This window comes from Monopterus albus, unplaced genomic scaffold (genome assembly GCF_001952655.1).
Source record: "Monopterus albus unplaced genomic scaffold, M_albus_1.0 scaffold176.1, whole genome shotgun sequence".
Lineage (NCBI taxonomy): Eukaryota > Metazoa > Chordata > Actinopteri > Synbranchiformes > Synbranchidae > Monopterus > Monopterus albus.
In genome coordinates this window covers 135,736-150,189 of record NW_018128056.1, presented here as the reverse complement: position 1 = coordinate 150,189, position 14,454 = coordinate 135,736, and the positions used below count along the sequence as shown (strand labels likewise).

At 41.7% G+C, this 14,454-nt stretch overlaps 1 protein-coding gene across 2 annotated transcripts in view; it reads left to right on the top strand.

The window, feature by feature from the left end:
* Positions 1-11,105, top strand: part of efna2a (ephrin-A2a) — a 73,149-nt gene extending 62,044 nt beyond the window's left edge. Inside the window, exons 2-4 of one of the 2 annotated variants that reach the window (XM_020616650.1) lie at positions 1,199-1,491; positions 6,359-6,424; positions 7,921-11,105. In XM_020616650.1, the coding sequence (XP_020472306.1) occupies positions 1,199-1,491; positions 6,359-6,424; positions 7,921-8,042 (481 nt within the window). In that variant the 3' untranslated portion in view covers positions 8,043-11,105. Of the gene's footprint in view, positions 1-1,198; positions 1,492-6,358; positions 6,425-7,917 lie in introns of both variants that reach the window. The other variant, XM_020616649.1, reaches the window with a different exon arrangement.
* The last annotated feature ends 3,349 nt before the right edge of the window (positions 11,106-14,454 follow it).

Sequence of the window (14,454 nt, the reverse complement as noted above, 5' to 3'; positions counted from 1 at the left end):
AACCCCGGGCCTGGCTCCAGGGTGGGGCCCCAGCTGAGCCATGCCAGGAAACATCACTGTTCTTGATTTTAATCTATTCATAAAGGGCTTTTGAACCACTCTTAGTCTGACCCGTCACCCAGGACCTGTTTGCCTTGGGAGAGCCTACCAGGGACATATAGCCCCCGACAACATAGCTCCTAGGATCACTCGGGTACTCAAACCCCTCCACCACAATAAGGTGGCGGTTCAAGGAGGGGAAAACATAAACAGAACCTTATTATATCGGGAAAAACACAGCCATGTTTTTATTGGATTATAACTGAGTGCATTCACCATCTTGTATGTATTCTCATATCTGCATTTATTTCACAAGATCTTTGAGCAGTGCCAGAAGCTGAAAAACAGCCACACTTACAAACCATCTGCAATGAGTGTATATAATAACATTTCTGATTCACTAGCATCTGACCCACTTCTATTCATCATGCCAGCCTCAATGATCCACATGTGTATAATACTTAGTGGACCTTCAGCACAGCCACCTCTGAACACTGCTTTAGGGGGTGGGATAATAATGTGTGCTGTCTACCATCGCATGACCCACTTCTCTTGAGTATCACATGAGAAGGCTCATTCTGACTGTATTCCAGACATGTTCATATTTTCCATGAAGCCCAGTTTGTCAGAATTTATTAAAATAGAATTAGTTTCTAATGAGAAAGATAACCAAAGGGATTCATATGGATTTTCCTTCTCCCCTCCTGTTTATTAAATTTATTTTAACACACTCTAGGTTTTTTTATTTTTTTTTTTTGCCGTGTACTGTGATTTTGCTTTCTAAAGATCCACCATCAAAAAGCATTTGTTGTCCTTGAGCAGCATTCTAACGGTTTCTATTTGTGGCTGACTGTTGAGATGTGCAAATACAAGAATTTCCTAACAGTGATCATACAGTTACATATAATTACAGCACACAGCATGACGGCACTGAGTGGACACCTACTACAGTTTCATTTATGCTGTGCAGTCATACAGAAATCCAATAAAGGGAGTAAATATTCATAGATTAGTATGAATGTATAGGTTTTACCTTGGTAAAATATTCTCATAGGCGTATCACCTCCGCCTACTGATTCCAGACATTTCCCTGAGCCTGTTTGTGATTATTTTTATTCATGAACAAACTTTGATTCGTTGTTTCCACCATGTCTTGCAGGTTCTGGCACGGAGAGTACAGAGTGGCAGTGAACATCAATGACTATCTGGACATCTACTGTCCTTACTACGAGGGGCCTCCATCCCATGGACGCATGGAGCGCTACATCCTCTTCATGGTCAACCAGGAGGGCTACAATTCCTGTCAGCACAGGATGCGCGGCTTCAAGCGCTGGGAGTGCAACCGTCCCAGCGGTCCTGATGGACCCCTGCGCTTCTCAGAGAAGTTCCAGCTCTTCACTCCCTTCTCCCTGGGCTTTGAGTTCAGGCCTGGACAGGAGTACTACTATATCTGTAGGTTATCAGCTAGGCAGTGTGTGTTTCTGTATGTGTGGTGGAAGGTTGTGTGTGTGCTGGTTACGGCTGTTTGCCTGTTTGTTGTGTGCATACAAGTGTGCATGTGTCTGTGTTTGCATGTTATCCACGCTCTTGCTCAGTATGCATCTATAAACATTATGTAAATATGCAATCAACAGAAGTTGATTGAGAGAGTTCTCAGACAGCCCACCATGTTGCTCGCACACAGGCGTGCATAAAAACACCTTGCACCCACCCCCCATCTCTCTCTCTCACTCTGTTTATTTCTTGATGTATCTCTCCGCTTCTGTCGAGATCATAAGTGGTGTGCTCAGCAAAGTGGTAAAAATGTCACCAGGCGTAGTTTGTAATCATTTTTATATTAGCTGTATTGATGTTTCTCCTCACTTCAACAAGTGATGTATTAGTACCACAGATGGGCTTTGCCCCCAAAGATTGTTTTTTTTTTTGGAACAATGTTAAAGCGCTATCATTCCCCACACCAGACATGGGACAAATAGTAGCTTCAAATTACTTGTAAACATTGTTTTCAGCTACTGGGTGTGCCAAATAGGTGGGATAGATTTACATCTGGACGGTTTAGGGCAGGATCCGTTGGTAATCACAGAAAAGCACGTTGGAATGACTTTCAAAAGCGTTGCTGTCAATGTCTGAACTTTCTGGTGATGCATGGGGAAGTGCCATTTTTCTGAGTTGTTGCAGGATTCTCCAGACTTATGGCAACAAGTCTGCACCTTAGAATCCACAGGCCAGCTGGAGAAATACTGGAAAGGAACATGCATCTTCCGAGAGACAACAGCGATAATTAACACAACCACATAAGGGTCGTTTGTGAGGAAAATATGTGCATCGACTGTTTATGCATTTGAACCAATGACCCATGCTGCTGTTTTTCTGGTAAGGACTGTTGTGAGCTGCCAAGTTAAAGTGTGCACACTCAGCAATACATTCTTAAATAAATTTTAGTTTTAAAAAGTACACATTAATCAATAGTATTGGGGATGTTACTTTGAAAGATCAATCATTTTTTAATTAGCCATTGCTCTTCTAAAGCTGTTTTTAAAATTTCTAATTATTTTATTTGTAACGATCAAAGTTATCACATTCGTTCTTTACTCAATTTAGTTTGGTGTTAATTTCATAACAATGGTCGCCCGTCATTGGTATATTGTTCACACAGGGATTCCGCCTCGATACGAGCAGCATTTCAGCCACTACGTAGCTCGGCACAGGTCTCTTTATTTCTCTCTCTGTTTCTGCTACAGAGTCAGATGAAAACTAACCCTAACCTGTGTATTAGGAGATGATGCATTTGCACCATAACCAAAAATGGGATGAGAGTCATCTGCCACCATCATGTCAGCGTGCACGTGCAATAGATGTATTTGACAGGTTTTTAGCCCTGAACAGTGACAGTGACCATACAGTGATAATTTCTTCCTTTAGACAGTGGAAAGAGCCTTCAGCCAAGGCCAAAACAGATCCATGACAGATACTAACACAGGTTTTAATTTAGTTTAATGTAGGATTATTTACATGTAATGCATTAACACAACTTTGTAATGTAATCTCTAAAAAGCAAAACGTAATGTGCTACGCTCCTGAATTAGTCGATAAAGTTGCTTGAAAAATTTTTTTTTACTCTAAATAGTTGCAAATGTTTCTTTGCCTCAATCTGTCGTCTATCGTGTCACAAAGACGCAGCAGGCAAGCATCAGAGAGCTAAAGAGGCAAAGCTAAGAGCCGCTCGATGTCCGACTGCATTTTCCCCAGTCGGCACAGACACAGACACACACTCTTTTGTTTTAAGCCTCATGTAAGGATGGACAGGGCCCCTCCAGAGTTGTGTAGTTGCTGACTTGAGTATTGTGCTTCTGGGACCCCTGAGGGTGGTGTGTATTCCACAAGACTGAAGTGTGTGTGAATACATGTGTGTATGTGTTGTGGGGGGAGGGCTTGTTGTGGGGTCAGCTGTCAAGCAATTGTGAGTCCGTGAAAAGCCGTGTCCATCATCTTGACTGACAACTACACACACACATTTTTGTCTCTCCCTGTCTCTCACATACATAAACCTACATGCGCACGGATGAGTACTGACTGACGGCGCATTTGAAATTTTTAACCACACCAGCCCTTTTGATGATTGTGTGTTTATGTGTGCGTCATTTCTGCAGAAACTCCACAGAGTAAACCACCTATTTTTGATAGGGATTTGCGAATGTATGCCCATATGTGAATGCTGGTGTCTGTATTTGTCATGTGGTTGACATGTTGACAGATCTGCTCCACCCTTTTCTTCTCCCAGCTGCCATCTGATGAGGATGAGTGATTTTCAATGGGTTTTCAGCAGACGTGGGATTGTGGATGTGCTGGGAAACAGAGGTGCTGAAAGAAAAGATAAGACTTAAAATGTTTTTTAAAAATCCTTGCAGGTCACAAAGGAAAGGGAGGAAAGAGAGAGGGATATATATCTATTCACTTCTAGCCCTTTCTCCCCTAGTGTTCTTTCAGTGAAACAGTAGGGAAGCCGAAACAAAGACATACAACAGGAGAGAAAGCTTGATACCAGGCCAGCAGCGCTTCACAGGGGACCACGGTACACTTTCTCTGGGAACTATTAGAATGGTAGGTGGATAATTTGAAGAAATTTGAGGCAATGGAAGTGGGCTTTAGGGAAGGTATAAAAAGGTAAAGGAGGTGAAGGGCAGAAAGAAGGATGGAGGGAGGAGTTGTGGGCACAAAGAGAGGGAGGAGAGGGCAGAAGAGGGGTCAGATTTATTTCCTGTGCGCTGTGGATCTTGATGATGGTACTCTCTGGGGTCACTGTGGGCCCTGACTATGCAGACTTCCTCAAGAGAGAAGGCCAATAGGTCTCCACACACACTTCTGTAACCATCAGTGTGTGTGCGCATTCACATTCGTGTATATGTGTGTGCACGTCTGCATGTGGGTGGTCACAAAGATGGTCACCTCTCTCCTCCTCATCTTCTTTAAGGTCTCCGGTTCTATTTCACATCAGAGCGAGGTGGGACTAAAAACCCAGATTCAATTTCATTTACCCTGCTTTGAAGTTCACAGTAACTTCTTAAGGTTTTTCTCATTTTTTTATTTTTGGCACTCAATTGGGGCATCACGGTGGCTCAGTGGTAAGCACTGTCACCTCACGGCAAGAAGGACTTGCATCTTTGGGAATTTGTATGGACATTCTAGTCGGGTCGATTTGAGAGTCAGCTATTTCCCTTAGGTACAAATGGGGAGTGTGACTGAATCCTGGTGTGCGGGCTGGTTCCTCACAGACTTGTTTACATTGCCTGAAGTGCTTAGTATGTTTACAAGCTTGAGAGCTTGGGTTTAAGAGAACTTAAAAGGACATAATATAGGAAACTCTCCAAATGCTTAAAGCAATAACTGTCATCAGAAAGGTAATAGGCTGTATTAATGACTACATTAATGTCCAGTTATAACAAATTATGGTGAAAAGAACTTCTTGTTTTACCATCTCTGACATATTTCTATCAAGCTAATTAGAGTGTTGTAGGTGTTTTAGTTTGTGGTAACAATCACTCAGTGAAAAGGGAGAAAAGACTGCAGCATGCAAAAATAGGTCAGCATCAAAACCCTCAGAGACTTGCAAGTTACTGGCAAAGGAGAATCCTAAGTGAAGTCGGCTGACTATTTGTTTCCACTGTGTCAGTGTTATTACCTCGTTATGTATTGTCCAGTGTTTCACCCTGCCTTCCCATAAATCGGTACCTCGGTTGGATTATGTTGAGCTTTGGTGTCTTCCTTACTAGTGACAGTTGTAGTTATCCAGTGCTGGATTATTGACTGGGCAAACTGCCTGAGGGCCCCAAAAGTCCCCTGGGGGCCACAAAACCCTCAGGTTCACTGTGTATCCGCTGGTTTGTAATACTTAAAATAATTGTACATTTGTTTTAGAACAGGCACATTTAAATTACAATATTTAATGAAAGGATAAGCGTTGATATAGCTCAGTCCTGCATCATTGCTTAAAGAATAAAGCTTGTGTTAATCCATATTTTTTATTATCAACAAATCCATTGTAAAGGTCAAAACCAACTATGTGTTTTTCTCTCAGTAGTTCTGACTTTCCTACCCTGACCCAAGCACAGACATTCTTAAGGTGTAAGTTTCTGGTCAAGAACATAGAATTTTATTTTTCAAATTGCATGTTAATTTGCTGGCAACAGAAGGAAACTGAGACGATTAGGTTTTAAGTGTAGATGAATACAGATTGATGCTGTAGTGAGTAGTTACAATAGCAGGGTGGTGTATGTGGGAGTGACTCTAAATAAGCTGCTGCGCTCCTATGGACACGTGTCACCCAGTAGACTTTTCATGGCACTTGGTGACAGCAAGAAAATATACACTGACCAGCCATAATATCATGACCCTGGTCAAAGTCACTCAGATCCTTACACTTGCCTGTTTTTCCTGCTTCCAACACATCAACTTTGAAGACTGAATGTTCGCTTGCTGCCTAATATACCCCACACACTGACAGGTGCCATTGTAATGGGATAATCAGTGTTATTCACTTCACGTGTCAGTGGTCATAATGTTATGGCCGATCACTGGTTATACAGTACATTTTAATTCCAACAGCCTGTCTTTTAATGTCAAATTTATTTTTATATGGTGTATAAATTTGGTCACAGCAACTCCTAGGCCAACCAACCACCTGATAATAAGCCTCAGTGAAAGAACAATATATAAAAAAAACTTTTATTAAATGTCCACAATTACTTTATGAGTCCAATCAGCAGCACAAATCACTTTATCTCTCTATTAATTTCCTCTTTCAATCTCTAACTTTTTACAGCGTCTCCTCATCCAAACCATGTGGGGCGGGCATGTCTAAAGCTGAAGGTGTATGTTAGACCTCCAGGTAAGTCATGCTCTAACTGCACACACACTCGCACGCAAAAACCCATTCACACATACACACAAAGGTCCAGATTGGCTATCAAAGTAAAATTAGGGGGGAATAAGAGGTCTGATAGAATGCCCCGGCAACACTCTCTGCTCTGATTCACAGACCAGTCAGGCAACACTTTAACACCTTTACACACTGCAAACGCACGACCACACGTACACATTCTGCCATGTTCACACATACTGTATAAGCACGCACGGGCGCAAACACACTCAACATAGGCCTAAGCGCATGCACACAAGCACAAAGTGGCATACGCACTTCACATCAAATCACATCACATCACACGTACTGTGAGAGGGACCTTCTGTCCTTGTAGAAAGAGACCAGAGCAGGCTGAAAGTGCTCTCTAAAAAATATTACCCAGTCTTAACATCACTCTACAAGCTCGATTTGCTCATAAGAAACAAGAGAGCAATCTAATAATAAACCCATTACATACAGTAGAAGTCTAATGTAATAATAGACACTTCATAATTTATATATAAAATTCTCCTTATGTATCAGCCTTGTGGTAAAAGATCCTGAAAGTGTTTTTCTCAGTGTGCAGCCTGGTGAGATATGCTTTTTTGAAAATGGCTCCTTCATAGATTGGTGCAGCCAGAGCGCAGGGCTGACACATGTGCTATGTAGTGCCATTTAAAAAGTAAGGCAACAAAAATTTGGCAGACACAGGGATCAGATTGCGGAAGGATTACACTACAGTTGCGTAATCCTGAACATTTACCTGTACGCCTTTTCAAAGGCAGAATCCACCACATCAGTTTTCAGCCTAAGCCTGACTAAAGAATCGCACCAGGATAATAACACATCTCCCTAGATAATGGCACGTCTTTGAAGATCTTTGTAAAAGAATGAGAGCCAGCTTTCACAGCTTTTCAGGCTCAGATCACTCCATCTTTTGCTAAGAGGGAAAGAAATTCTCTCCTCCTCCGTAATTACCAAAACAACATACGTTTTATTGTCGTTGCCGCAGCTGAGATTCAGCCGTTTTCTGCTGCTAAAAGTAATCTCTCTGACATTGCAACTTCAATCCTATCGGCAAAACATTGTCAATGGAGTGAGCTGTGAGCATTTGCACTGTGTCTGAGTGGATGTGTGTTTGTGTGTGTATGTCAGCAGCTCCAAATTCCGAGTCTCTGTGATTAAACTGTAATTAGGTTGGTTAAACCCCCTGCAGAGCTCGGTTGCTGTCGTCTTCTCCTCCTCCTCCTCTCTCTCCTCATGCCTGTCTCTGCCGTCTTCTCTTTGCCTTTCCTCGGCCCTTGAAGGGTGATACTTTTGTGGTTTGTGACACATTTCACACTCCCCCGATAGCTCCACATCTACCCTCCACTCCCTTGTTCAGTCATTTTGTTTTTGATTGTCTTGTCTTTGTATCTGTCTGTGTCCCTCTCAGTTCAGATGTTTTGTCGTTTTTCTTTTCTCTCTTCTTTCCATTTCAGATGGGTCGGGATATGATTCGCCGGAGCCCTTCCTGACTGATGGCAGTCCAGGCCGGAGGCTAGGGTCCATGGCCCTTTTAGCTGTTTTGGCCTCTCTTGTCCTGGGATTCTTCTCCTGGCTGTGACCGTTATCCCTCTTTTCCTGGAGCCCCCACCCAGGGTTTGCTGGATTGGGCTTGCTGTCCCTCTAAGACCACCACCCCTCAGGGAAGCCTTCTGTTTCCACCACACCCTTGCCCAGATCCACCTTTATACCCCCACTGCCAGCCTCCTCTGTGGCCCAGCCACGCACATCCTTACTAGGCCTGACTAACAGAGCTGGATGTTGAACTGCCTGTGAAGATGCCCTTCAACTCTGATCCCTGAATTCTGGGTGGAACAACACCTCTCGGCTGAAAAACACAAGGGAAATGTTTCTGTACTCATATCAAGGGGTCCTTTTGATTTGACTATTGACTCTTGGCCACTGATGGGGTGGACGTAGCCATGGCTGTGATTAAACTTGTCATTCCAGTGCAATTCCTATCATTCAATCATAGCAGGATGAATTAAGTGATAGGCTTGTGATGCACAAAAATTGGATTTCACTCACATTGCTATCCAATCCTCAGACCAAGAATTGGAAGTGGCCAAGTTTGCATTGTAATTGGAATTCTAAACTATCTGGAGGAATTCCATCTGCAGCAAGAATAAGAGCAGATGTACAGAGATGGAGAGGAGGAAAGTGCAGCGGCCTGTGCAGAAAACAATGCAGGCACAGATTTAAATAAATGTTGCCATATGGGAAATGTAATATTATATGTGTTGATATTTTCAGACCCAGTGTAGATTCATAGCACTGATATAAAAATCATACAGTTAGATTTTTTTTGCATGAGAAGCTCAGATATCACATTATAATGACAAGTATAACCATAGCCTGTTTCAGTGGGAGGATTAGGTGTGTGTGTGGGGGGGGGGGGAATGTTCTGAGTGGATGTGGTGCGGTGTATATTTTCAGGTGGGATGTGTTTTTGTCTTATTCATGTTTCTAAACAAAGCATTTATCACAGCCTGGCCAGCACAGGAGCCCTCGGCACTGTCTAACGTCGACTGGGTCGGGTGACTTCTGGAAGCATGACTTTCTCATGTATGAATGTACCACTGGTCGCCCAGTCTCTCTGTATTATTATGACTGTGGTCACTTACAGTACCGTCTCTCAGACTGACAGGATGAATGGGTCGGGAGTCTGCGGGATGGCGGGTGGGAAGGTGTGAAGTAAAGACGAACAGAGAACAGATGGGAAAAGTTGCATGACCACTGTGAAACCTTCAGATCAATCTTGTTTGTAACGATGATATATTTTTTCATGGTGAAGATCAGAAACACCCTGCTACTGCTCTCTCGCTCTTCCCTAAGACTTATTCAGACATCAAAAGGAAAATTCAACCTCTCTCCTCGCACGGTTTCTCCTGTCTGATTTTCTGTCAATGATGGATTAACTTGGGCTGGGAGATAAATGGACTCACTGGGTGGATCTGAGTGGAAATCAGCCCTCAGAGCCCAGGCCAGATCACAGTGGACATAAATACTGACTCAAGCTGGACCGAGGTCTGAGGGTAAACCAATAAGAGAAACACACAGACTGGCACAAACGAGACAAGGTGTGTGTGGTAGCATCAAAAAACACACACGCACACGTACATTCACACATATACACATACATACACAGTCTTTGATAATGAAGCTGTTCCTCTGAAACTGCGAGAGCATTCACGGACATGACTATAAAGGGAACAGCACAAAGAAAGAACAAGCAGATGAGGGAGATGGAGGGAGAGAAAGTGTGAGTGCGTCATGGGAATGAGACTTTAATGTTGGGAAGCGAACACGATGAGTAAGCACTGTGAACACACACACACACACACACACACACACACACATACACACATGATGATCCATGTACAGACACACACTGACAGACATGTAGAAAAGGACATGGCATGCACACACATGCACGGGGTGACACACAAGAAAACGTGAACAAGGGGAAGCACTTCCTTCCCTGTTTTATCTTATTTTTGTAGCATTTAAAATCACTGTTAATTACTCCTGTGTGGGATGCAGTGATGGGATATAGCCCGTGGAAGTTTTAAAAAAAAATGTATTCTTTTCTTCTATTCCCCTGACGGTGTCCTTCTCTTCTTCTTCCTCTTCTTCTTCTTCTTCTTCTTCTTCTTCTCTGGTTTGTGATCCATGGTTGGTAGTGGTAGGATGCCTCCAGGTCTGAGCGTCATGTATGAGTTTGTCTCCTTTTCTGTTTGTGCTGTTTTTGTGGAAGCTGACCTCAGTCATTAAAGTCAGTCAGTCAAACACAGAAATCAGAGCAAGGAGAGAAACACACAAATAAAGATTGTCTTTTTGTCTACTTAAAAACACAAGCCGAGTTTAATTTCTTCAGTGGAGATGTGAATTAATTTTCATTTGATATGACATGTATTAAACTGCACCTGGGTTTTTATTTATTTATTTTTTTTCCCGGTCTGTCTTCCTCTGACGTCAGAGTCTTGGGACAGTGAGCGCTGAGGTCTGCCAGTCAAAGCATGAAATTATTCCAATGAAATCACCCTCTCCAAGCTTTAGCTGTTTCTCCCTCAGCGATGTGACAGTTAATCTGAACTGCTGACAACATGGAGACTGAGTAGCTTGATAGTCTTTCCTCTCTTGTTTCCAGCAGGGTGACCTACCACTGATGGATTCTTCAGTACAGTTTTGAGGTACAGTATTTGAACTTTACTTGAGGATTTTCATGGTCTGATATTGTACACTTAAGATGGAAATGTTGTACTTTCTGGTAATTCCATTACAATTATTTTTTGGCTTTAGTTTACTTTTCAGTTGGGGATAAAACATATAAAGCACACTGTTTAAGAAGTAACCATGGATTCCCAGCAGTTACAGAAAACTGTGTAGCCTCTCGCCACATTTTACATGTTTATGAAAGTATTTCCATCCACCTGTTTTGATGCATATTTTCAATTTGTGCATAAAACATAACCTGATACTTGAAATTTGAAAAAGTCAAAATATTGCAAAAATGTTTTTCTGTATGTGGAAAAGTTGGCGCTGACTTTTTGTAAAACTAACGTTCCTTAAATAACAAACGGCATGTTTCCATCACAGTTTCCACCTTTTGAGGTTTGACTGGTGCTGTTTCCGTTATTTCATCTTCATCACTGGTCCTGTTCTTCTGCCAACTGGAGAATTAGCTTCCAATATCTGCATAACAGTAGATGAAATAATACATTAATTCATATTTTGCTGTACTGGATTTCTTAAAATTTGGTTAAAAAGTGTGTTATATTTGAATAGAAAATTGGCTTATGAGTTGTTAGAATTTCCACCAGAGTGATTCCACCTCTAAGCTTCTCACATGGTTTCATTTAAATAACTGTCTGAGGCCCATCAAGGTCAGATTAGACAATATTTTATTTAAAAAGGCAAAGATTAGAGACCCAAAATTAATAAAAATGTTTTTTACGGAACTTTTCTCCCCTTTCGCATCTCAATCATCTCATGACCCCTTTGTGATCTCATGGTGCGGCTGGGCCCGTAGTTTGGTAACCAAGGGAAGTAAAGTAGTCAAATGTACAGTAAAACGATATTATGCATCGGTATTAAGTTATTATTATAATATATACTGTGATAATGTGCCATGTCTCTGCAGAATGAGCACTTTAAATTCTTGGACATATCAGCTTCCTGTTGATATGTTTGTATTTTTACTTCAGTAGGTTTTTGACTGCAGGACTTTATTTGTAATAGAGTATTTTTACATTATGGTATTCCATCATGTGAATACTGCTTCTGAAACTGAAAAGTCACAGGTTTGATCTCTGCCACAGTTGATATGCCAATCAAAAGTAAGATGTTTTGAATAAGATATGGAAGCGCTACATGCTGGTGCTGCCTTAAGGTTTAATGTTTAAAAGGGGAATGTAAAATGTTACCTCTTCTTTTTGAGCTCAATTGGTTTTCACCTGAACCAGACATAAATAGACAGAGAGACAACAGACACTATCCCCCACTGGGGCTTATAAAGGCCAGTGCTAGCTTAAAACATACATCAGCCTTGTTTTAAAAGTGTTATTTGAAACTACTGACTCGTCTCTTTTGGCTGTGTGATGCAAAAAGAATATCAGAAACATTGTTTTGGGGGGAAAACTGAGGTTCATCAATAATAGATGAGCCTCAGCTTGCCATGTTTGGCCCTCCTGTGCAAAGCGAGCTAATGGCTATCGATGTCTCTGGTTTCCATCAAATTGTTTCATATGAGAGCACAACTCAAACGAAGGATGAGTAGATTCCAGTGAAAATAGAATGACGAGGGAATGAAATTACGTCTGAATATTGAGACCCGTGCTTGGTCAGCCAGTTCTTTGTCCCGACAAGTATCAGGTAAGAGGGGAGTTAGCCTAATGTAAAATTAAGCCCAATCAAGCAAGTCCCTGAAAGTTTCCCGTGTCCCAGTCCTTGTGAGAGGAAAGATGGATGAGCGATACAAATGGAACGGAGCCAGAATTTAACAAATGTGGCCCTTGAAATCATGAGAAACCAGTGATCCAGGCTATGTCACTGCACGCATGAATGTACACACACTGTGTACTCACTACCAGATTGAATTAATCACTAGTTTATTTTAGCTATTTTCACTGCAGGCATACTGTACATATGGGACAATTATGGGCAAGAATAAAGCTGGCCTATATGATATTGGTTTTGGCAACAACCAAATAGAAAGGCCAGTAAATACAGATGGTGACCATCTCTGTCTCTTTCCTTTTTTCTCTCTCTTCTGTTGCTTTCTCTCTTTTACAGATACGTTATTAGGCTACAGCCTAATCTGTTCACCTATCTCCTCTTTATTTTTGTCTCCTCATATTCAACTAACTGGCATGATTTAGGAATTATGGAATTAGGGCAGTGCTCCCATCTCTATTAATGAGGAATGGCATGATGAAAGAGCTTGATCCTGAACGTGCCATCTGTAGTCACTATTACACATTCACTTAATCTATCTCTCCTTCTCTCCCCACTTTCTTTCCTGTCTCTTCCACCTTCCTTCTTCTCACACTCTCCCACACACATGCTCAGTCAAACACAAGCGTGCATGCACACACACACACACACACACACACACACTATAACCTACCTTAGTTGTAATTACAGGGGAAATACCAATTCTCTGCTCTTCAAGCACTGTTGGATGTGGCGTGAAATGGCATGACAGGAAAGTTAACTATGTCACACACACACACACACATAGGCCTACACGTACGTGCACACACAACACTCACAGACGCCCAGATGGACTGTGTGTTATTGCTGAATAATGCATACTATGTAGACTCTATAAAAGATACATGGGCAGAGAGACCTGGGCATCTTTCAGACAATGTCAGATTGGTGAGGGCAGCTCTGGAGCATCCCATGTGCGAATTTGGACTTGTTATGAAATTTTTAGCTTGTAGATATTTTTCCGTAGGTGAACCACCAGGGAAAATATTTAGCTGTTAAAGACACTTGCCTTTCAGACATTGCAGCTGATATGTTGGCTGGCGCTCTGCCCGGTGTCTTTGCAGTCACCTTGAAGAGGCTTTTGTGGTTTAAACTATAAAACGTGGGGAATTACACAGCAGATCCGCTGGTAGAGGCTCAGATTGCAGAGCGTCGCTGAGAGAGGATATGATAAATATCCAGTAGTGTGTCTTCATGTAAAATACTGAGAAGTGGGAGGAGGGGGCGAGGGAGAGAGGTCTGGGTGGGTGAAGGGTAAATGCTGCACTCATGTGGGGAAAATGAGGAGCGTCTTTTTTTTCTCCTCTGAATCATATGACAGGGCATGCGCACCATCATGTGTTGCGTTCAGTGCTCTTGGAATTACAGTTTGAAATTCAACTGCTTAAGCAAAAATGGAAAACAAGAGGTAGCTCATTATGTTGTGCTGCAGCAGCGTGTTCAGCGGAGGCATAGTGTCCCGGATAAAATATATCTTCATAACTAATCTAGCAGCCAAAGCGTATGACTTTTACATAAAAACAAAGCAACTGAAATAATGCCAATATAATAATTAACTTACCAAACAAACAAAATCACATTTTTCCTCAGTTTTATGGCTTTTCTCCTATGTGCAACGTAAAGTTAGCGATTTTTCATCTAGAAGAATCCTATTTTTATTAATTATTTATACGCTTATCCCGACCAGGGTCGCGGTGAAAGGAGCCAGAAACTATGTAAACTGCTGCATTAATAATATTTATCTGTATTCTTTGCTTTATTATCTGGAAGTAAATTAAATTAGACTAATATTTTAATAGTTTAAGTAAAATTGAATGATTATACTTACATTGTTTTTATTTCTAGAGAGTATTTTTGCATTGCTGTTATTAGTACTTTTTCTTCAAATAGGATCTGAATGCTTGATCCACCTCTGTCTTCCAGCACTACCAGTGTACGGACGTTAAATAAAACTTTATACTGGTTCCGCCTCTGGAGTC